Raw genomic sequence first — 24485 nt, 5'->3', positions numbered from 1 at the left:
TCTGCGAATACATCTGTGTCAGCTATTTGAAACTTACTCTCCAAACAAGCATCTCCTTTTCTACATCTCCAATTTCATTCCTAAGCACTTCTTGATTTCCTTCTAGTCCCTCCTGTCTTCCTCATTGTCATCTGAGTTAATTTTCTGAAACATTTATCACATAATAACTAGGTAATTCACTGCCTTACCTAGTTGGTCAATGACACGTTCCAACACCAAATTAGGAGTTTGAGATCCTTCTCTATCTAGCCCAGCCAAACTTAACAGCTCCATTTCCTCTTATAGCTTTTGCAGTCCCATTGCCTCACCTATGTAACATTACTCACATACCTCTAGGTTATTACTAACGCTATTAGCCAAACTTTAAACTTCAAGTCGATATCATCTTTTATTACCCAAATTCTACCTCACCTTCAAACCTGTCTAAGGGAGAATTAATTTCTCTACCTCTTGTGTTTTTCAAACAGTATGCATACAGTAATATATCAGGTCTTTACAAACTACAGTTTGTTCCATATATATATTTCTTCATCTAGACGGTGAAACTCTGGAGATTAGAAACTCTTATTCATTTTTATATCTGTTGTATGGGAACATTTCACAGTAGAAACTTCAATAAATATCAAGCATATTAAATTAAATGTCTTCAACCTTTTCATTATTCGCTATAAATTTTATTCCATGTGTAATTTCCTAGCAATAACATTATTTTAGTTACAGCAAGTGTGCTCATAAGAACTTCTAGAAAATTTATTAAATAAGAAATATATTTTATATACAAAATTGTTATAATGTCAGTCAACTCTTGTCGATTACTTGGGCAATGGAGACAGCAGTGATGTAATGACTCAAAAGAAGTAACTAAAAATTAATATATATATATCTTGGCTATGCTTTGATAACTTGAATATTGATACTTATCAATTTTATTCAAATTAAGACAATGATGCTACACTAAGTGGTAAATTATTTTTTTTCTGACTTCTCCATCCATATTTACCCACCTTAATGTACTAAGCCCCATTTAAAAAAAATTCTTCTTTCTCCACTATAACCAAGAAATGGGTCTTTTTTTTTGTTTGTATAGCTTTTTTTTCCTATTCAAGTTGGCTTGCTGTGTGAGTCTATCCTGAAGATTTAGAATTTTGATAAATTTTGTCTCTGAACTATAAAACTTGGGAAAAATCTTATACCACAGCAGTGTCACTAAAGAGATGCCATCCTGTGAGATTGCTTAACAGACAGTTAGCTTGGCTTTTTCAAAAACACCCTGTTCATCTGCTTATGATACAGATTCTCTCATTTGAAGATTTCTATGTACAAATTTGCCAACCTGTAAGCAAATCAATTACTTTTCTGCCTTTGTGTCTTTGTTCTGAATTTATCTCAACTGTTAATGCTCTTTACCATACCCTCAGAAATTCGGTTATTCATAAACTTTTCCATGATTTTTTTCCCTTCTCTGTGAAGAGAGAGTAGCGTGGAAGACATGTTTCAAGTAAGTGTTTGTCAGTATAGAAGGAACATCAACTATTCTTTTATTATTATTATTATCATTATTATTATTATTAAATTTATTGGAATAACATTATAAAAAATTATATAAGTTTCAAATGTACGATTCTATAATGCCTCATTTATATACAGCTATTGTTTTTGGTTTTTTTTTCCCCCTACTCTCTGCAAACGAAGAAACTACGTAGATGACTTCAGAGTTGAAGAGATGCGTGCCATAGAGATTTGGCCATGGTGGGCAACAGGAAACCTCATCATTCAAAGCTAAAGAAGGCAAATGCCCTCAGACTACTATAGCTGAATTCTCTTCAAAATGGAAGGCAAGAAGGAAACAAATAAACAGAAGGAAATACATTTTCTTTGACTCTTAGTCCCTCTGTCTTTGTCTTCAACAGCCCCTCCAGTATCATATATGGGATAGGTACACTTGTAGGGAATTTTTTTTTTTTTAAATTGGCAATATACTATGAATAAAAAGTATATAACATATATTGAATTTCTTCTATGTTGTAAAATTGTTAAAATTTGTTTAATCTTTACTGATTTTGTCTCTCTATGGCTATCATTCTTTTTCTTTTTTATATTTAAATGTTAATTATCTGAAGAGTTCTATAAACTAGCACATACACACAAAGAAGACAATTGGAAGAAAAAAGAACATTGATTCATGAATTAGAAAGTATTTTTTGTGATAATTGCTTTTCTTTTATAATTGTAAATATAAATATAAAAATTAAAATGAAAACTAGGTCAAACAGCTCAGATAGAGATTATTTACAAATTATAAGCAATCCATACCAAATTGACATATTATAGCCCCAAACGTAATCAATACATATTTAAACATTTAATGAAAAATAAATTTATGTCACATAGCCAAATTTATTTCTCTTTACATTTTCAATCTTTACAAATTTCTCAGGTTTAAAACCACTGAAAGGCAAAAAAATTCTCAAATTTATTCAAGCTATTAAGCATATAGGACATTAAGTTGTTGCTCAAATGTTACTAAGCAGTAAAATATCATGATAAAGTGGCATCTTGCTGTGTCACTATTACATCTTCAGCACTAAAATTAATTTATGATCAGTCACTAATTCATTTACATATTGTTTTATGCTAAATCCTTCCTTGCTGATAAATGCTTATCCTTAGATCCATTAAGCTAGAGTAAAGTCTGTGCTTTATAATATGAACCTGCTAATTGTTGCATTATCATTTTTATGAGATACGAAAACTGGCTGCCCCCATTTTTTTCAGCCAACATTTAATCCAGAAACTCTTCCTATTAAGCGCAATCTGTCTAACAGTTAAATGAAATTTTCAGTCATAAGTGTCTATGAACAAATCAATCCACATATTGACCTCTGCCTAGATGTAGAGAACCATGTCTAATCCTTAGAAGTCCTTCTTTCATTTAAACATATTGAATATGCAACAATTTCACCTCTGTTCCTCAGAGAGAAAGACATGTGTAATATATATGGAAAGTAAAATAAGCAATTAAAAAGCATCTTCCTTGGGACATTTGATACCTGTTAACTTGTTCCACTCAGATAAAAACTGAATATATGATATTTCCCTTTTATATGTCACATTTGGAAATTTATATTTATTTAATTTCTTTTATGATACATCAAAACTTTTGAAGAAGTCTAAGAAAATGACAATTATTTTTAGCATATCTCTGAAATTTCCCTAATGTTAAAATTTTTCCATAAGTTTTTGCAACAAAAGATACATATCAGGTCACACTTTTCAGTGGCTAGTTTTTTAAAAGCTGTGTGGTCGAGTATGACGGTGAGGCTGCCAGGTTTTATTGTTTTCAGAATGATCCAGTTTGGGAGTTCCAAGAAAAGCCTCCGGAGACATAAAATACAGAAAATATAGAATCACAATTTCCTTTCAGCCGTGACATTTATGTGGGATCCAGGAGTCAAAAAAAACTTTTCATTTTCACTTGGACTCAGTCTTACTTTTTGATATCACTGAGGCAGTTCAAATCTTGACTCCATGCTTTAGGACATTTTCCTCCTGCCTTCTCTCCTATTGCTTTTTGTTTCTTTTTTCCTGTGGTGGAGTCATTAAATTCAGAAAACACTTACATCGGTTTCCCACCATGGAAGTTATAGAAAGAAGTATTATTGAAGGCTTCTCCACCCTGTAACCCAAAAATGTGGGTTTGGGATTTTGGAAGAAATATTATAAGCATATTCCTGAAGATTAAAACAATCCTGTATGTTTTCTTCCTAGCCAAAAACAGTATGATATGCTGTGATCAAAACATTTTTACGTTTTACCACAACCAAACAGGTTTAATCATCAACATAAATTAAAATAAAAAATATAAAAATGAGATTTCCTACAAAAAGTGAAGAAATTAAAATAAAAAATATAAAAATGAGATTTCCTACAAAAAGTGAATCACTATAATTCAATATAGAACTAAATATGAGAAAAGTAAATAATAAAAAGTTACATCTAAAATTAATATTTTTGATCTTGATTAAGTGTATAGTAGGTAAGAACTAATGTTTTCAGGGATAAAATTATCTGTTTCATTAGTATAAATACATACTTGCTAGTTCATGTATGGAAAGAAAGAGAGAGAGAGGTCTCCACATGTTAAAAAATAGACCAGGAAGTCATTTTCTTCTTAAATATGCTACATCCAGGGATTAGAAAAAACTGGGCATTTCCAGAACAGGGATTATGATAATTTATCTTTAGAGTAAGAGCGATTGATTTTGAACATTCTCCTGCCAGTTATCAGGTATGTAACCTTGAAAAAGGTTTTAAACTCCTCTGTTATTCAATTTCTTGTCTACAAAAAGAAAAAAAATATAGAGTTGTGATGATTAAATGAGTTAATATATGTTAAAACTTTGGAACAGGGATCAGCAAATATTTTTGATAAAATACCAGATACTATGTATTTTAAGCCTTGCCTTCTCTGTCATATATTCTTTTTCGTTTGTTTGTTTCTTGTTTTCTTACAACCCTTTAAAAATGTAAGAAATATTCTTAGCTCACTAAACCACAACAACAAAACAGTGCCTTCTACTTACTAAGGTTTATATATGTTTAAATTATTATTCTCATTATTAAATCTAAATTCCTAGCCAAATGGTTGAAAGAATTAGGCATTCAATAAATGTTTGTTGTGGAAATAAATAAATAATAAAACAGCTCTGCAAATACATTTTCCATTACTGAATTTTATGGTGTTCCCTTAAAATTCTTATATTCAGTCTCTAACTCCCAGTGTTATGTTTTCAGGGATAACATTATATGTTGCATTTGTACAAATACCATAATGCGTTATGATATTTGGCGAGGGGCCTCTGGAGGTAATTTTTTGATGAAGTCACGAGTGTGAGGGCACCATGATGAGACTAGTGACCTTATCAAAAGAGACCAGACAGCTTGTTCTCTCTCTCTAAACTGCCATATGAGGACACAGAGAGAAGATAGCAAACCAGGAAAGAGTTTTCACTGGGAGCCCAATCTGCTAGCACCTTAACCTTGGAATTCCTAGTCTGCAGAACTGTGAGAAATAAATGTTTGTTGTTTAAGCCACTCAGTCTATGGTGTTCTGTTATAGCAGCCCGACCAGACTAAGACACTGAGTTCATGAGATTTATGGAACAACTGATATTTTCCTCTTTTTGGCTTTTTTCATTCAGAAATCATTATGCAAAAATTTAAATCCTTCAGAAAGTACTTAGCTGTCGTGGAAAATATTTAGAATTAATATACGTATTTCTTTACAAATATGGACTCTATACCTTGTTAACTGCTGATATTCTTTAATGTGGCAGCTGTTGTATATTTATGGAATATCCTGAATAATTTTATATACAGGCTTTATTAGTCCATCTCTATGTTATAATTGGAATATCATTCTGGTTGGCTTTAGAGTTTCAGAAAATAGAACATCAATGTTAGTTCTATTTAATAAAAATGCTCATTAGTTTAATGAAAATGAATTTCTCTATCAAAGAATTCAGGTTAAAGTAATTACCAATTTACTCACACTACGCCCAAATTTAAAACTCAGAGTAATTTATTATAAGATCGGAATCCTCTCTGTGGGCCCTTAACATCTTAAAAGCATTAAAAAAAAAAAAACAATGGAAATAATATCTGTTTTATTCCCTACCTCATTTAACATCATTAAACTAGCCTTAAGTGTTTGGAGAAAACATAAACACATTAGAACAGTATTCACTAGTGTGTTGAATTCTATAACATTTGGTCCTTACACACATTCACCGCAGGGACATCCCCATGTGCACATACATGCATGTGTGTGCACACACATGCACACACTCTCTACTATACTCACAACCCTATCTACACTCAAATACACCTACATACACTCACACACACATTTACATATAATCACAAATCCTATCTATACTCTTACACACACATCTATACACACGCACACTCTACACAGTTTTTTTCTTTGAGAAAATATATTTACTTCTATTTTTAACTTATATTACACTTGTACCGTAGAAAGCATTAAATTTTTGATTATACTTTTCCCACAAAGTTATTGTGGAGCAAGAAAAAAAAAAGGAAAGCAAAGAAAAGAATTTCTTATTTCGCTACTTTTGGGTAGAGTGTAACTTCTTTTACTGAAGAGATGTATTATATTCACAGAACAAATTCATCATGGAATACATACCTAAACACCCTGAAGTTTTTACATATGGCAGTAATTAAGCAGCAAATTCAAGTAGGAAAATAGACTGTTTTCTTAGTAATAAAAGCTTAATTTAGAATGAACAGTATACAAGCTACAAGGAGAAATGCAAATTGTTTTTAAATTCAGTCATATTAGCTAGCTTAACATGTTATTAACAGGTGAGCATGTAAAAGTGAAAATGGCATTCTCCTGATTTAAAGATATCTTTATCATCTTTGACATTATAGTATTTAATAAAATAACTACATAGGCTACAACTAACTCTTTTTTTTGTATTATTGTTGCAATTCTCTACTGCATTCCTAATGAAAAAGAGTTAAATATCATTATTAAAAGATGCAAAAATATGCAGTTTTACCATGAAGAAGATCATGTTAGAAATTCAGGCAAAGGGACTCAACATAATAGTGCACTAATAAGTTATCTCTCTGTATTCAAAGATTTAAACTTTTGCTCTGCCACATTTAGTTGGATATGGATTTCAAATCACAGCAGTATATCTGCAGTTCTTAAATCTTAACTAACCTTGCAAGCAGACATCCCCCAGGTAAGAATAAAAACTAAAAAGCGGGCTCATGCATCACACATTGTGTATAACTCAAGAAGAGATGCAGAGGGAAAATATAGGTACTTATGCTTCTCTATAACTGTCATAAAGCAGTTTCCATCAGTGTTTGTTGAATTCTAACACACAGTGTAAAATCTGTGCAAGTTGAGAAGCTATTTGTGTAAAAATGAATGAAATGGGACTGTGGTAAAATGCCTCCTAGGATGAAGGATATAATCAAGGTAAATATAGAAATGGGTAGTTTTCTGAGAAGACCCAATGACATGCAAAGGCAAGACACATATTTTTAGTGGTTATGTCTTTATAGTCGTGTACAAAACATTGTGTATGTGTGTGTGTGTGTGTGTGAAAGAATGGATACCTACTTGAATAGAAAGACTAAAATTTTAGTTTTCTTTGTATTCATTGTGCTACATTAGGATTTAAGTTTTCCCTACAAAATTTGGTAAATTTAAATCCTTAGAAGTAGGTTGAAGTCCTGGGATCATCTTAGGAGAGTATTTATTGCAACCTCTCTTAGTGAACAAGGCAAGAAGAAGCCAAAGGAATAAATAGCAAAAATAACTATATTTCTTGGGAGAGAAGCAATTCTAGGACCCAACAATATAAAATGCACAAATGTGTAGTTTATGTCACTATACATTTTCTACACACTAAAAATAATATCTTTTGCAACTTTAGAGAAACTTATTCTGAAGACTTGCTTATTTTCATCAATGAATGATTGTACAGAGTGAAATATCAAGAAGTATATTAAGACTGCATTCACTTTATATGTTGCTCCTGTTATATAAAACATATCATTTCTAAAAGTCAAGGTTTTTTATATAATAGAGTTGGTTTCCCAGTAGAGTGAACTTTTCATGAAAGCCCTGTATATAATTGAGTTTTCTTTCATGTCTCTAAAGCTTTTTAAAATTCATGAATTTTCTTATCATTTTTGCAGTAAAGCAAAAGTATTTCCAAATCCTTTTTGAATTTTGTGTTTAATATTAACCTATTTAAAATGTTACAGAAATAGATGGAGTGGAATAGCTCTTACATAAGAAAGTATTTGATTTTTGATGCATTTAAGTTACAAATAGGTCAGTTATTCCTTTAAATCAGTTCTGTTACCTGTCACAGAGTTGTCTAGATTGTCCGTACTGGATCCGGGCGTCTGCTCTAGTGCTCTCAGGGGCCTAGGGATTTCTAAAGCTTCCTCCTCATCATCGGCATCGACATCTGGAACATCTGTTTCCAAATCAGAAATCAAGGCTCCGGACATGTAACCTAATGGTGGAACTGGGGGCTGTGGAGGTTGATTATTGCTTTGAATGTGCCTAGAATTTAAATGGAGAAAAAAATGAATCTGTTAACATTCCACAAAATTATAATTAGATTTAAACTGCATGTTATGGTAACTAATTTTGTCTTCTTGTTTTCCATTAACTTATTTTGGAGCTCACAGTTCTTTCTCATATTTCAGCAGAGGCAATGGGCTATGTATACATGACTTACCAAAACAGCAACAACAGTATAGACTATCACACTCTTCTATTAGTATTTATGGGGCAATACACAGAAAAAGAACTCCACAGACTCAGCATTTTTTTTCTTTTGTATAAATAAATCTTCCAAAGGCGAATTGGAATATTTGTCACAAATAACTGTTTAAAGCTGACTGTTTTTTGTCCAAAAAGAAAAAAAAAATGTTACCCATTTAGTGTTGAAGTTCTACTCAGCCCATGTAATCCATGTGCCCTGCTGGCCCTTATGAAGAAAAGATGGCTCATGAAGGCCCAATACCAGTCCTCCCTGCCCACAACCATGAGCACATTCCTTGCCCTACAATAGGAGTTCCGAACACCCTGGACCACGGGCCAGTACAGGTCTCTGGCCTGTTAGGGACCGGGCCACATAATAGGAGATGAGCAGCAGGTGAAGAAGCGAAGCTTCATCTGTATTTGCAGCCACTCCCCAGTGCTAGTGTCACCATCTCAGCTCCACCTCAGATCATCAGGCATTAGATTCTCATTTGAGCACTGGTCCCTAGTGCTAAAAAAGTTGTGGACCACTGCCTACAAGGTTTTCTTCCTGCATGATCCCCCATGAATCAGGCTGGTAGTTGTTTCCACTTTAACCCAGTTCTGGGCAGGTATGACGGCTTTGTGTTCTAGCTATTTATTTGTGCTCCTGTCTCACCCACCAAAGTCTTAAACACTTGAAAAATAGAAAGATTCATCTCAGCACTCTGCATTTAAAACATTAGGTATGCTAAATAAAACTTTTGCAATGAATGAATAATTTTAATCTCAACTTTGTGAGGTAGATGGAACTTGTATTATCCCGTCTTTTAGAATTTATTAAAGCGAAGTTCAATTTAAGTGACTTGTTTCAAATCACGTGGCTAGTAAAATGTAGAATTGGACACTGGGGTCCATCCAGTTGGTTCACTTTGTGACTACTTAAGAGTTTTTTTTCTAAACTAGAATGCTGAAGGAAAACAAGTCATTGTTATTTGTTATTGTCATTAAAGAGTGAATATACCACGAGTTTTGACATCTTGTCTTTTTTTGCCTTGATACAAAGTATTTAAAAGACCAGAAGCTACCTCAATAGCATCAGGCCCACATCTTAGTATAACAGATCAGGAATTTGAGGTCCCAAGTTATTATCTAGCATTCATCACAGCTCCTATTTTGAAAAGCCAGAAAGTTTCCTAACTACAATTACAAAAAGTCTTGACTGTTGATTGCCACATCTTGCTCTGTTTCCTCAAGTTCTATTTGTGAGCAAGGGATGGAGTGAGTCAAGTTATATTCAAGAGAATGTAAAGTAATAATGTATATGCATGACTCATTCTTCTCTAACAGTGAGCACTTTGGTCCTGGGAAGGATCAAGCAGATCTACACTCTAGTCTTAAATCACTGCTGACACCTCTTGATGGAACAAAGATGCATCAAGGGGTGAAATATGTACTCCTTGAGTTCAGCAGAATTAGTTGCTAAACTGAAATAAAGAAAGAGAGTACATTACATTTATGAATTTCTCCTAGTGACAGGACATTCATGGGTCAATATGAACAGAATCCCTGGAGTTGAAGCTAGGGAATTATTTTTTAAACAATTCTCCTGTGATGTTGAGTGCAGCCCAGATGGAGTGGTCCTTCCATTCCAAAAGAGCAAAGTCTTGTGTGATCACATGGTGTCTCATAATTCCTATGCAGGGAGTCTACAATGACATTCAGAAGGACTGTTGATCTGAAGACAAACATACTGAAAAAAAGAAGCAAGGTGTGCTTGGGTACTTGGAGCAGGTGGAGATGAACTAGTTTGTTCACTCATTTAGCAAGCATCTATGGAGCACTCCCTCAGTGGGCACTCTTCTAAGAGTGGAAAGATAGCAGTGAACAATTCAGGTGAAAATCCAAGTCCATCAGAATAATCACAGCTATAATATAGCTAGATACTTTACTAAGTGATGTGTATTAATAAACTTGACCTTACCTAAAGATAATTTAGACCTTTGCTTTGTGCTCCTGGAAGGTAATCTCTAAACTCTAAAATGTGCGGTCTGATAAAAGTTTCTTTATTAACTTGGAGGCCCTAGATTCCAGAAAGTCTAACAATGTGACTTACGGTAGGGATTTTGAGTCACAGGATATCAGCTCGCTTTCTGGAGGGGCTGGAGACCGAGGTCAGCCATGCAGGTAGTCAACCACGTCTATGTGACAGAGCCCCAATAAACACTCTGAACCTCAAGGCTCATGAGCTTCCCTGGTTGACAGTACTCCTCGCATATTGTCACACATCATTGTTGGGAAAGTAATGCTTTCCATGACTACCCTGAGAGAAGACAACTGGAAGTTCTGCCTTTGAAATTTTATTAAACTCTGTCCCATGTAGCTTTTCTCTTGGCTAATTTTAATCTGTATCTTTTCACTATAATAAACCATAACTTTGAGTGTAACAGCTCTCTGTGAGTTATGTGGCTCTTTCTAAGTGAATTCTTAAACCTGAGGGTGCTGTTTAAGACTTCTCTCTCACCATAAAAGAGCACACTAATTACATTATCATCATCATTTTACAAATAGGGGACTAAAGCAGAGCTGTTGTCCCCTAAGCAAGTTGTTCATTGTCATACAACTAGTAAGTAGTGGTGGTGGCAGTGGTCCCAATCTTGGCTGCCCCTAGTCAAATACCAGACCAAGCCATCAGAATATTTGGGGGTAGAGCCTACTATCAACAAATTTTAAGGCTGCCCACCCACATGATTCCAAAACGCAGGCAGATTAGAGAAATCTGAGCTAGACTCTGTGCTTTATATGACTAAACCTCACAGCTTTATTAGTTAATTTGAAGGAAATCTCTGGCTCTGAAAGCAGCTGGCTTCAACTTAAAGAATAGTGTTACATAAAGCAGCCTGATACAAAATAATACTGTTTAATAGTAGATTGTCTCTGACTTTTTAAAAACAATCTGATAATTGAGAAAAATGTTCAAGAACCTCTAGTACTAAGAAAAGAACTCATGTTTGTAATAACTTTTAAGTGTTATTTCTGGTTTTAGTATCTCTTTGTGTATTTAGCTGTATTTTTAATATAAATTGTTCATTAACATGATGGATAATCTCATTATCAACTTATCCCAGTAGCCAAAACTATCAAAAAGAAGCAAATACTATTTCATAAAAAATTACTCTAACCAAGCACAGGGTGCAAATCGGCAGACAGTAATCAAAGGTGTGCCATTAAGATTTTATTTTCAAGAGTCAGATTTATATATTACTATTTAAGAAAAGAGAAAACAAATTAAAAAAAAATGTACAAAATTGTGAGAACTGGTCCTATTTATATTCTTGTCATATTTTTACAAGATTTCTAAGTAGATTTCTATCTATACCTTATAAAAGTTTATAAATTGATTAGAAAAAAAGGAACTTGAGATTTGTAATTTGTTCTAGGATTTTTAAAATACATTTACTGTTATTTATATTGTACTATTTTTTCTCTCATTTAATTCATCCCAAAGAAGGTCTTTTAAAAACTGGCACTAACCCCATGTGATTTGCAGAAGTTTGCATTTACATATTCACAACCACATGCAGAATTAATTATAGAAACTTTAAAGAATCTAAAAAGAGTATTTTGTTAGGCCACTGGAAGTGAGTTCAAGGACAAGCTAATTGAAGTTAAACTAGAAATTAGAAAAGATTCTGATGTAGTCAAAAGCACTTGAGCCTGAAATTCAGCAGATCTAAATTCTGGCTTTAGTTCACTCTAACTAGTTATGTGACTTTGGTCAAATTATTTAACATTTGTTTAGTCAATTTCCTTATCTAGATGACTAAAGAGTTATACAAAAGCATTTCTAACCCCAGCTGTGTAGTTCCGTGAGAATCTCTTGTGAGTTTAACATGAAAGAACATTTTTTCTATTCATGTTTTGAAAGCCTTGGTCCCTGAATCTAATAAGAATATTTACCATGTTTGCTTTGCTATATCAAACTGATAGGCCCTTGTCAACTCATCCAGGTGAGCCTGCAGCATGGGTTGCATCTCTTCCCGTGGAGATGGAGTAAGAGTTGCAGTGGACTGCTGTCCAAAGGAAATGGCAGGAGAAGAAGCCACTCCTCGGACAGGAGGTGTTGGGACACGATCATCATCTTCTTCCAGTTCATCTTCCATACCCTGGTGTAAGTATGTTTGTACTGGTAACGGCGGGCACCAGCTATCACTGTCATAGCTGAAATTAAATGAGAAAAAATAAGTGCATTGATACATACACACATTCAAGCACAGTTATGCTGGCAATAAATAACAACCACAATAGTAACAATAGTATATGAAATGTTCTCTCAGTTTACTTCCTCTTGATTTCAAATTGTTGGTGCTACCATAGAAAATCACCTGGCTGTTATTTTCTAATCATAATTACATCTGTTATCTCAGTTTGTTCTTAAAGGATCTTATTACCTAATTGTTACCCCACAGTTACAAAAGGCAATAACTTAACAAAGTTACTCACACAGACAAGCCAGATTACTAATTAAAGATAATTAATAATTTAATGCTTGTAGATTTAACTACTTTTCTTTGTTCATCCTTGCGTACCAACAGAATATGGCAACATTAATTATCTGAGAAAAAATTGGAAATTTTATTTACTCATTCTACATTTATGCCAACTTTTTATTAATGATGACATGTCAATCATTAAAACTTTGTGCTACAAAATTATTCAATACCCCTTTGATCTCTTAATTCTTTCATTTTTCTCAGTAGAAACTCATGTCTCCCTGTATTTTGACATTTAAAATCTATAAAACAGAAGTACAAAACCTAACCATGTGAAATATATATTAAAAAGAAAAATAACAGTTTTTAAAAACAGCATGATTTTAGGGACTCTGGCTAAAGACTATAGGGTATTAATTCAAAAAGTTTTAATTGTGACATAAAAAATTGTATTTACACTTTCTCTGTAGTACTATTATTTTCATGAATCAAAAAAGTTTCCTATGTATTTAAAAAGAGAATTAAGGATAAGATAAGCAGTATTATTGTATGCAATTACCCTAGAAATTCAACCTCTTAAATACTTCTCAAAACTTTCTCCTACACTTCTCTACTTCCAAGATCACACACAGGTCAGTCTCCTTTGGATGTGAACTACCCATTGGCTTTCCTAGTCTCTTGGCATGTCTTTTTCATCTCTTTGGTCCTATCTTTCACACAAGCAATAGGATGGTGTTTCTGAAATCTTCATTCATGTCACACTATGCTTTAAATTATTCAGTGATTATCACTAACAAGAAAAAGTTCAAACTCATTAGCAGAACCTATTTTATAGCTCAGTTTCCCACTATTTCCCAAACACCAGCCTACTCCATATATTTTTCTAAAGTATAAATCTGTATATGACTATTCTCAAATCATCTGCCTGTGATCCCCAGCTCTTCCTTCAAGGTTTAATTCAAATGTTAGTTCTGTGAAGCCTTCTCTGCCCCCACCATATGGAATTGATTATAATTCCATTATACTTATACTATAGCATTCTCCATATTATACTGGAATGGTTTGTTTCATGTCTCTTTTTCCTCACTATTCTGTGAGATCCTTAAACTCAAGCACTCTTTAATTCTCAACTTTGCATTTCTACCAACCAGTACAATATCTAACACATGAAAGATTTTCATTAAAGAAACTGAAAATAGGATGAATATTATAAATGTATATATCTAGTCTTGATATCTCTTACAAATGCTAACTTGCAAATGTCCAGATGATTCTTGAGTAGTTTTACTTGAGCTACACTTATCCTGTTTAAAATTGAATTGATAAAAAAACAAAAAACAAAAAAAAAAACTGCACCGTTTTTTTGGGGGGCAGCTTTATTCATAATTGCCAAAACTTAGAAGCAAACAAAAATGTCTTTCAGTAGGTGAATGGAGAAATAAAATTGTGACTCACCCAGATAATGAAATATTATTCACTGCTAAAAAGAAATGAGCTATCAACCATGAAAAGACATGGAGGAAAATTAAATACATATAATTAAGTGAAAGAAGTCAATCTGAAAAGGCTACCTACTATATTATTCTAATTATATGACGGTCAGGAAATGGCAAAACTATGGAGACAATAAAAAGTTCAGCGGTTGGCAGAGGTTAAGGAGAGAGATTAAGGAGAGAGAGATAAATAGGCACAGCACAGAGAATTTTTAGGACAGCAAAAGTACTCTGTATGATACTATAATGGTGGATACATGTCATTGTACATTTGTCCAGACCCACAGAATGTACAACGACACAAATGAATCCTAATGTAAACCATGGATTTGCAGTGATAATGATGTGTCGAGTTAGGTTAATCAATTTAACAAACATAATACTTTGGTGGGAGATATTGGTAGCAGCAGAGGCTGTGCATGGGTGGGGTCAAGGAGTATATGGAAAATCTCTGCTTTTTTGCCTAATTTTGCTTTTAACGTAAAACTGATCTAAAAAATAAAGTCTATAAAAAAAAAAACCACTGAATTTATCATCCTTTTATTCAACAATCATGTGTCAGGTAATAAGATTTATTTACCGAGTATGCAATCCAATGGGGGCAGATTGATAATAAGCAGATAATCAGCAATATCTAGTACTTTAGGATTAGAAAGCAGGGACGCTGAAACTAGTTTTAGAGTTGAGCAAGGCTATGCTGACCACCAGAAAAGGGGATATTCTAAGTAATGTGTGTGATGGCCCAGAGAAAGAGAAAAGATAAAATATTCAAGGAACTCAAACAGTTATGTGACTAGGAAGAGCTGGTAAATAAAGAAGGTTGGCCATAGATAAGGTGAGGGAGGTGAGGCTGTGCCAGATCACACAGGGCTTCATCAGCCCAGAGAAGGAGTTTGGAATTTTGCCTGTGGGTGATGGATAATCATTGAAAGGTTTTGTACAGAGAATGATATCATCTTTGGCTGTTCAATTTTCTTTTTTTTATTTCTACCTGAATAATCTTTTACCTCAATGAGTTGCACACTAAAGACCTGTGTCAGAAACCATGTATAGTCTGCTAGGAATATCTCTTTAGAAATATCTTTTATATTTTAGTATAAACAAGCATAGTTTAACCTGTTAAAAATAAAAATGTTTATATAGTATAAAATACCATTGATTAAACTTATATTTACATTGACTACACAAGTACCAACATGACTGAAAAAAACATATTGCTCTCAAACAATGTCATTTTTCCTTTTTTATATCTTGGAGCTCATAGTTAAATTTCATTTAAAGAAAAGGTTTGATTGTATAAAAAGTTTGTAACACACATTCCCATTTGGATTTATTGCTCTTAGTTTTTCCCATCCTCTAACCAATGCTGCATACCATTAACAATTAGGCCATGAAACAGAATTGTTTGAATAAAATATTCACTGACCTTCACTCTATTCTGTCTATTAAAAGTCTAAGCCTCAGTCTACCTTTTTAGGTTTTTTTTTCAGTTTCTCAACAAGAATCTCTTGCCCAGAATAAATCAGTTTGTTTTCTTTTTACTTCTTTCTTCGTACTTTTCCATCCTGATGCATTAAAGAATTCAACTTATTTCAAATAAACTGTACTCCTCTAATTTCACCTATCATAATCTTAAAAATTATTCAAGCTACATGCTAAATTCTATATTTTTTATAAAGATCTGCCTTATGAAGCTAACTAGAACTGATATATTACCCTTCTAAACTTGCATTGACAATATTTTTGCAAATTTACTTGAAAATTGAATATGTATTGTCTTCTGCAATTTCCAGTGTTGGTTTCTTTAACTGTGTCAAATTTCTTTTAGTATTTAACCTTTCACATATTAATAGTATCTTTTCCTCAAGTGGATTTAAGCTACATTAAAGTCATGACAAACTATTTCTGTTTGGGCACACCTGACATAATACCTTAAAAATAGTAGATGATAACCATATTTATAATTTAAAATAAAAGCACTAATAAAAATGCTAAAAATGCTTTCATGAACTTACTTATTTTACTTTAAATGCTATATTATTAAGTCAAACAAAAAATATGTGTAAGAAGCCTAATTTAAAAAAAAAAACTGCCCATTTTCAGTATGGCATGTGCACGTTGTTGTATTTCATCTATAATTATAATTAAATTTACTCCATAACACTTGTTACAAAAAAGCACTATATTTTCATTCCATAAATTAGTACATGTACTTTCTTTGCTTACATTGGCTTATTGTCAGAGATATCATACATTTGAATAAAGAAAACACATATTTATATATTCAAATGAAAGTAGCCCATTAATTTCTAAAATTCCTTATTTTATAAGTAGCAAATGATTCTTACTTTTGATAATCTAAAGGAAATGTAGATATGGAACGAAAATACACAGAAAATGTAAGAGAAGGAAGAAATAATGTGACATGCATCATGTATAAAGGTAACATAGAAAAACTCCTGTAATTAGTTGTGTCATTTTTTTATTATTATTCATATATCATCAGGCAAAGGAGAACTTAACTATATAAATATTATTTTTATCATACAAGTACAGCGATTAATGTATTAAATAACTAAAAAATATTTCAATAGCTATTTCTTTTACCTAGAATGGGTGTTTTTCATCAATTGTTCCAAGTCTTTTCTACTAAGAACCTAGAATAGGAGTGAGCAAACTCTGTACCCCTGTGGAACACATTCAAAGCTGAGAAAATTCCATGAATTCATGTCATTGGTTTATGCAAGAGGTGGAAAATAGAGGAGAATAAGAGACTGGGAGAAGAACATAGCAGAATAGGTGAAAAATTGGGGTCATGGAGCATATCGTATGATGGGGAGAACTGTTTATCACCTATAAAATATTCATGTCTTATTCCATTCCAGAACAAAAAATACTTAGGTTCCATGCAGTTTCTAAAGAAGGCCAAGAAAGTAACAGATGTCTGTAAATATTATAAAAAGTATAAATCTGTTTTTAGAGTTTTCTTCACTTTTATAGATATATATCTTATTTGAGTGATGGATTTTCAACAGTAATTACAAATAGACTGGGAAAATGTTTCTAATGACAAACCAAAGTCTTTTGGTCAACCTTTCCTAGAGAAGCTTTTGTTCTTTGACTTATTGTCGGTGAAGTACGAGACATCATAGTGTCTGTCTTGCCTGGTAAATAATGAGAAGGATGACAACAAATCAATGTTGTATGTGAACTAACATGTTAAAGGCCAGATACAAATGCCAAATTACTAATAAAAATACAATGAAGTTCAACACCCACAAAATCTTGCCAATCTCTAAATTGCTATAACAAAGCAGAGCATCAATTCTCTTTTGAATACTACTAAATTTTTCTTAGCATCATATGATTATATTAAAAAATACATTATAATTATAGCAAAAAATGAATACATTTTGACACATTTTTGTCAAACAGAGAGGCATATTGATGAGAAAAACATTGTTGCTATAGTATTGAATTAACAATTAAATACTTTTTGTATTTGGAAAATAATTTGATAACTTTTAATATTTATTATTAGAAGGAGAAAATGGCCCAAGTAAGGCTTGGGGAAAAAAGTTAAGATCCATATGATTCCAAAAATATGTGGGATATAAAACTGAAAGCAACAAACAAAGAAGACAAACAAAAAATCATAGACACAAACAGTTTGGTGTTTACCAGAGGGAAATGGGGCAGGAGGCGGTAGGTAAGGGTTAAGAGGATCAAAAATATGGTGACAAAGGAAATTGGACTTTGGGTGGTGAACACACAATGCAATATACAAATTACGTATTATTGGATTGTACACTTGAACCCTATATGATTTGATTAACCAATGTCACCCCAATAAATTTAATTATATATAAAAAAGCTTACATTAAACAACAAAAAAAAAGATATCTCAACTCTTAGAAACAATATTAAACAGAGTAATAAAAAACAAGAGACAATCTTTTCAAGATTGTGATTATTATCGGTTAGGTTTATTTCCAAAAATCTATCCTTTTGCCTCTATCCCACTGCCATTGCCTTATTTTATTCCTTTATCATTTTCATGATGTTGGCCATTCTGCTACAATATACCCTACATTATGCCTCAACCTTATGTCCTCAATCCTTTATATATACTCAACAATAAGAATTTCTATATGACATACAAATCTTCACAATTGGCCTCAAGACACCTCAGATTATCTGTTACCCTACACATGTTTCAAACTCAACAAACCTCACACAGCAGCTACCAACTATGGAAGGATACAGACAAGCAATTGGAATGCAGCATAATTACTTCAATAGAAGTGTAAACTTAAAGATTAATGAAAAATAAATAAATAAAAGACAAGTAATTTAATTAGAATAGGGCAGGGTTTCAAAGAAAGGGTGGAAAGTACAAAGGAAGACTAATGGGGATATTGTTTTTTTCATTTCTTTAATTTTATTTCTAGTTGTTGTCTTTGGCCAGAATTTCTTTTTTTTTTTTTCCTTGCACAGTAAATGGCAATACTAGTAGCATTTTGTTCAATTCGTTGGTTAACAATGTATTCTCATGCATTGGCTACTTTAAGTTAGGAACTATCTCTCATTATCTTTGTTCTTTTTGCTTTTTATTCAGAACTTGGCATGCAACAACCATCCTACTCTGAGTACTATTATTTATAAATAAACGATTCAAAATTCACCTCAAAATTCAACTTCTGTAGAAATGCCCTAGGCCTACCTGTCATATATGATTATTCTTTTTTGTATGCAAATTATTATTGCATACACATAGCTCATCTCAGGCTTGTCATACAAAATGTGTGTGTGCGAGCGTGTGTGTGTTTGTGGTTTCTGATCTCTACCTCCCACTCTTGTGAGCTCTCCAGATTAGGGATCAGAACTTTCTTATCAATGCTTTATTTCTTTCTTTCATCTCTGTTGCTTTCCTTCCCAGCCTTGGGCTTAGCACTTTTTATGTACTTGAAAAAAAAAAGTGTGTTGTATAAATTCTTTATTATGATATGTTAAAACCAACAAAAACAATATATCACCATAAGAAGTATAACTGCAGAATTCTTGTTAAAAATAAAAATATATATATATATATATATATATATATATATACAAAAAAGCTGTCTTCTAAAGTTTTTGTTGTTTGTATTTCAAGAAAACCTTAAACCTGCCTGTTTCAAAGCAAGGCAGATAAACAATTCTACAAATTACCTATTCTGCAAAATGGTCAATGTTAACATCACAAACAGCAGCATATAAATACTCTTGGAAGTATTCAAAAATCTTATTTTTTCAATATTATAAGGTTTTCACATTAAAAAACATAAAAGTATAAAGACTATACAAGAAATGGACGAAGCCATCCCAAATCCACTTATTTTAATTTATTCTTGTCTTATGGACTTTAAATACATGCTTTTAGTACAGACAATTGAAATAAGAACTTATAAGTGTTCATCTTTAGAAAACTGAGTCCAAATAATAAGGAAATTGAATTTTATTATTAGCTTAATGATAAATTGGGACTTACCTACTATTTTTGTTAAGCGTAATAATTTCTTTTTTTCCAGAAAATACTAGGTACTTAAGTAACTCAAAGGCAAGTTAGAACCAAAGTTCATGTATGACACAAAGGCTCTGAATATATATAGTCAAAAAGTGTATTTCTTTACCTATCTAAAATATCAAATGGATTTAAAAAATTTTAGGAAAAAAAATAATTTCTAATATAATACATTTTGACTGAATGTTAAACTAATTTACAATCCCCAAATAGGTACAAATAATTTTACATTTTATATTTTAATGTTTTGAAAATAATTTGTATTACAGAATAAAAATCTGCACCAACATGTAATGCTTCATTCATCAAATAAATATTTTCTGTTCTATTGCTGAGCAACAGAGTCAAGTGAGAAGCTTAGCATTTATTTGGAAAAAAGTTAGTTTTATTTCAATAGGTAATAGGTCTTCTTATAGTCTATGTATTTTTTAAGTAGACAGTGAGAAAAGAAAAGAGAAAGAATCCAAATTATTGATAATTTCCATATGATCTGAGTTCAAGTCTTCATCTTATCAATGTTTAACAGCATTAATTTCTCTTCCTAGTTTATAAGTTCTATTTCCTCATTTTCTGACTACAGCCTTTAAAATGATGATTTCTAAGCCCTGTAATAATCTTTTTTGTAAAATACACATTTTTTTTCTTCCCCCCCGCCAGGATCCATGTAACATTGATACATTTATATTCCAATATATATATTACATATGATCATATAGAGAGTTTATTTTTAAGTCAGAAAAGAAGGGATGTGCTCTTAATTTTTATTTACAATGTAAACTTATTTTTTAAAAGTAAAATTATAATGATATGCATATATATGGGAACTACAATCCCATAGAAGCAAATTAAACCTTTTGAAGGGAAAGATATTAAGAAAAAAATATAATGTGTATAATGCATATATAGTATGTATGTATATGTATTACATAAATGAGAGAAAAAGCAAATGAGGTCTTTTTAAGGATACAAATGTAACATAGAAAGTCCAGTTTAGGAAAATTAATCTGGAGACTGCAAAGACAGCAGTTATATAAAAAGAAAAAGATATAGAGACAAAAATGTATAAGCATGTACATGTAATCTTTATGTGAAATAAGAGAAAATGAAACATTATTCAAATAAACTAAATTTTAATATTTCATTAAATGTTTAATTTTAGTGTTTTAATATCTAAATACTTCTAAATAAAGAAAAACTTGGAGAAAGAAAAAATGCCTTTATTCTGTATTTTTCAGCATCATTTAAAAGCAATAGTGACCTTGGAAACTGAGGAAGATAGCAATTAGCATTATTAAAATAGAAAAAGGGACTAAATATATTTCTTCTGACTTGCTATTTGTTTTTAGATTAGAGAATAAAATGTATCAATGTCTTTCTGCTTTAAATCAAATAACACTACAAGTAACGGATGAAAACAAATTAACTTTTGTGAGAAGTTTAGGAAAGAATAAGGAAACCGGTCATATTTAAAGGCCCTCCGAAGAAATTTTCTGACTTAAAAAGGTTTTGTTACAGAGTGTGCACTGGCTTGAACCTCTTTTATTGTTCAGGCTCCTACATTCCTATCAAAGCTGACGATTAAAGTTGTACCCACTGGCCAGGTCCCTATAATTATCCCATTGTGAGGGAGCTCAACAGTGGGCGCCCTGCTATGGCCAGACATCAAGTCATTAGAGGACTGTGAGGGATGATGAAGAAGGTTATTTTAATTCCCTTTTCAGCTCTTCTCTGGAGTGGCTCTTTAGTTCACAGAGCTGTGGGTACTTGCTTTCAAACTAACAAGCAATATTATAAAAGGAGGCTGCATTTTCATGATTGTGGACAATCTAAGGCACTTGATGGCCAAGGATTCTTTCTAGGTCCTCAGTGTATAATGTGTTGTATTTATCAGCTAAAATATATAGATGATGCAAACAATAAAAGGGAAGAGAAGCAAAGAAAAGACTGGGAAAAAGGAGGGAAGACTGTAAGAGAATACAGGATAAAGACAAAAATGCACAATAGAGAGGGGAGGACAGCCCTGGGCATTTTATTGGTGTATAAAATGGTTTTACCCATTTTCTTGCTGTTCCACTGCATAATGTTCCAGCTCTGTACCAGGAAGGGGCTGGACTGGGGGAGGAGGTAGTGGAACATTGGCCCAGGTTGATCCATTGTTTTTCTGTGGTTTAGAAGAATTTTTATTTTTCTTCTTTTTTCCACCTTTCCCACCTGAAAGTATAATGCATTTATTCAGACATAACCAAATATCAGAAGAAACAAAATATATCAAATGAGAAGATGTATTTATGTTTTCAAAACACCAGAATCAGTATGTTATAGTAGTTAAAAGCTATAAATAATAAAATGATATAATCAGAAAACGTTTTTCATAAATCTCTCAAAAAATAGTATTGTTTCTTTCCCAGTGCTTTAACTAAATATAGAGCTGAATAAACCAAAAACATGGCTGCTGTAGGAAAAGCACATTTATTGATTTACTCATGTCTGCTACCTCCACGTTTTCATTGTTAGATGAAATAATGGGCCATAACAAATTCTTTCAAATGTCAGATTTTAGTGCATTTATAATGCTCTTTTGCATAATCTCTCTCAGTGGAAAATTCAGTGTCTAAGGATACAGGCTAAACTTTTCCATTAGAATGTACTCAGTTTAATTAATTCAGAGGAGTAACAGTTTTCTCTCAAAATTAACTGATAAAAATCAATCAACTATACTGGAGGATACTTGTAAATCTTTAACATCGATATGTTTTATAAAATTTTTAACTAATGAATGACACAATTATTTTTGCATAATGAGTGTAGTTCCCAGATATTTTAAGCATAACATTTCCTGAAATTCCAAACAGGAAAGAAAATGAATTAAAATACAGTAATCAGTTTCAGGACAATTGTAATACCAATGAATCTATGTACCAAACATGAGCAGAAAGTGACTCAGCAGCATATAGGCCATATCTGGAATTACTGAAACTTAATGAAATATAAAATTTATCATTTGTATAGTGTCATACTTTTCACTCTTCCAAAATTAAGTAAATAAAGTTCCTTTCTAAATGGACCACAAGTGGATGCAAGAATCAATACTTCTTGAGCAGAATGACAAAGGATGTTTCAGGGGAACCTAAGTAAGTAACTTCGTTTACTCCCTCTGTGGTGTATATTTCTCCCCCAAATCGTATCGACTTCTTAGAATTCATCTTTCTAGAACTAAAAGTCATGAGCAAATTACTAATCTACATCAGCCAATTCAGAAAATTAACATAATTTAATAACTTGTTTAAGTGCTGGAAAGTGATAAAACTGTTAAACTGGACATATATATACTGTTGCCCATTATGGGATTATGTCTGTTTTCTAAGTAGCATTCACTTATACACACATATTTAAAAGAGCATCCCTGAAAAAAAAGTGCTTTCACCTTTCCTTTCACTATTATCCTTTGTCTTCTTATAGTAATGAGCTAAGAGGTGGCTTCTTAGAGCAAAGAGAGCAGGTAATTTCTGCTTCAAGGATAAGAACTTAATCTCTGTATTTGAAGACTACTTTCTCAATTACTTGATAAGTTACTCAGAAGCTATCACATCAATTTCCACATATGTAAAACAGATATAAAGTTACTACTTTTTTTGGTTATTTTGAGGATTACAAGAGATAATGATTATAAAGGGCTCAGAATGTAGAGAATGCTCAATAAATGCCAATCCTTACTACTTTTTCGATTGCCTCTGTCTCAGAGTAAATCTAGTTCTACCTGCTTCTAAAACCTTTGCCACACTCAGCTCCTCCAACCCCAAAGAGCGTTTCAAAAATAGCTTGATTCTCAGAATAAGAATAATAAGCTTGTTTGAATTTAAGTCTCCAGTTTTTGTGTTGAAGATAGATGAGCCTTAATCCTTTGTTTCCTGATAACCCATTAGAGTCACACAAAAAAGGATTTTATTGTTTCTGTATCAAAACTATATTTTAATAATTAAAAGAGGAATGAATGGGTTGGGCTATATGTCTTTCACAACTTTTGCTTTAGTTATACCTCCTTTATTTCTTATATATTTATATGTGTACAATATTTTTCATACTTCTCACAGCACTTTTAGCAATGTTATATGATCACCACTAGACCTGAGTGACACAAATAGGGAAGTTCTTACATCTCCTCCATTTTATAGATGAAAAAATAAAGATGCTTTCTGAGTGTTATATGGCCCACATTCACACAGTAAGAGAGAGAGAAGAAAAATTAAAATGCAGCAGCTCTTGTTGGAATTACTATTTCTGGAGCTCTGAACCCAACTCTGTTGAAGTCCTTATCCAAGGTTAAAAAAGCCATTATCAACTCTCTAAACAACAGACTTAAAAATGTGTTGTGGAAACAGAGCTGATTCATTCACAGAGGGAATTTGTGAGGGCTTTCCATCAATGTCCACGACATCTCTTTTGGGGGAAATTTCTTCTATCCCATTATGGACAGTCCTGGTAGAACTATCAATCAACATGTTTTATCTTTTTATAGCAATGAGCTAAGAGGTGGCTTCTTAGCATGGTGGTGGGCATATGACGTAAACTAAAGAAATTAATTTCTATCTGAGATTTGAACCTTGAGCTAAGTGAGCCACAATTTGTTGCTGTTA

General features: G+C 32.4%; 1 protein-coding gene across 4 annotated transcripts in view; it reads right to left on the bottom strand.

Moving 5' to 3' along the window:
* Positions 1 to 24485, bottom strand: part of ROBO2 (roundabout guidance receptor 2) — a 547754-nt gene that overhangs the window by 18563 nt on the left and 504706 nt on the right. For all 4 annotated transcript variants that reach the window (XM_039855108.1, XM_039855109.1, XM_039855110.1 and 1 more), the window contains exons 22-24: positions 21906 to 22062; positions 12266 to 12526; positions 7917 to 8122 (exon numbers count right to left, since the gene is read on the bottom strand). In XM_039855108.1, coding sequence (XP_039711042.1) covers positions 7917 to 8122; positions 12266 to 12526; positions 21906 to 22062 — 624 coding nt within the window. The remainder of the gene's footprint in view (positions 1 to 7916; positions 8123 to 12265; positions 12527 to 21905; positions 22063 to 24485) is intronic.

This window comes from Pteropus medius, unplaced genomic scaffold (assembly GCF_902729225.1).
Source record: "Pteropus medius unplaced genomic scaffold, Ma_sr-lr_union100, whole genome shotgun sequence".
NCBI classification, from domain to species: domain Eukaryota; kingdom Metazoa; phylum Chordata; class Mammalia; order Chiroptera; family Pteropodidae; genus Pteropus; species Pteropus medius.
This window is presented reverse-complemented; position numbering and strand designations above follow the sequence as displayed.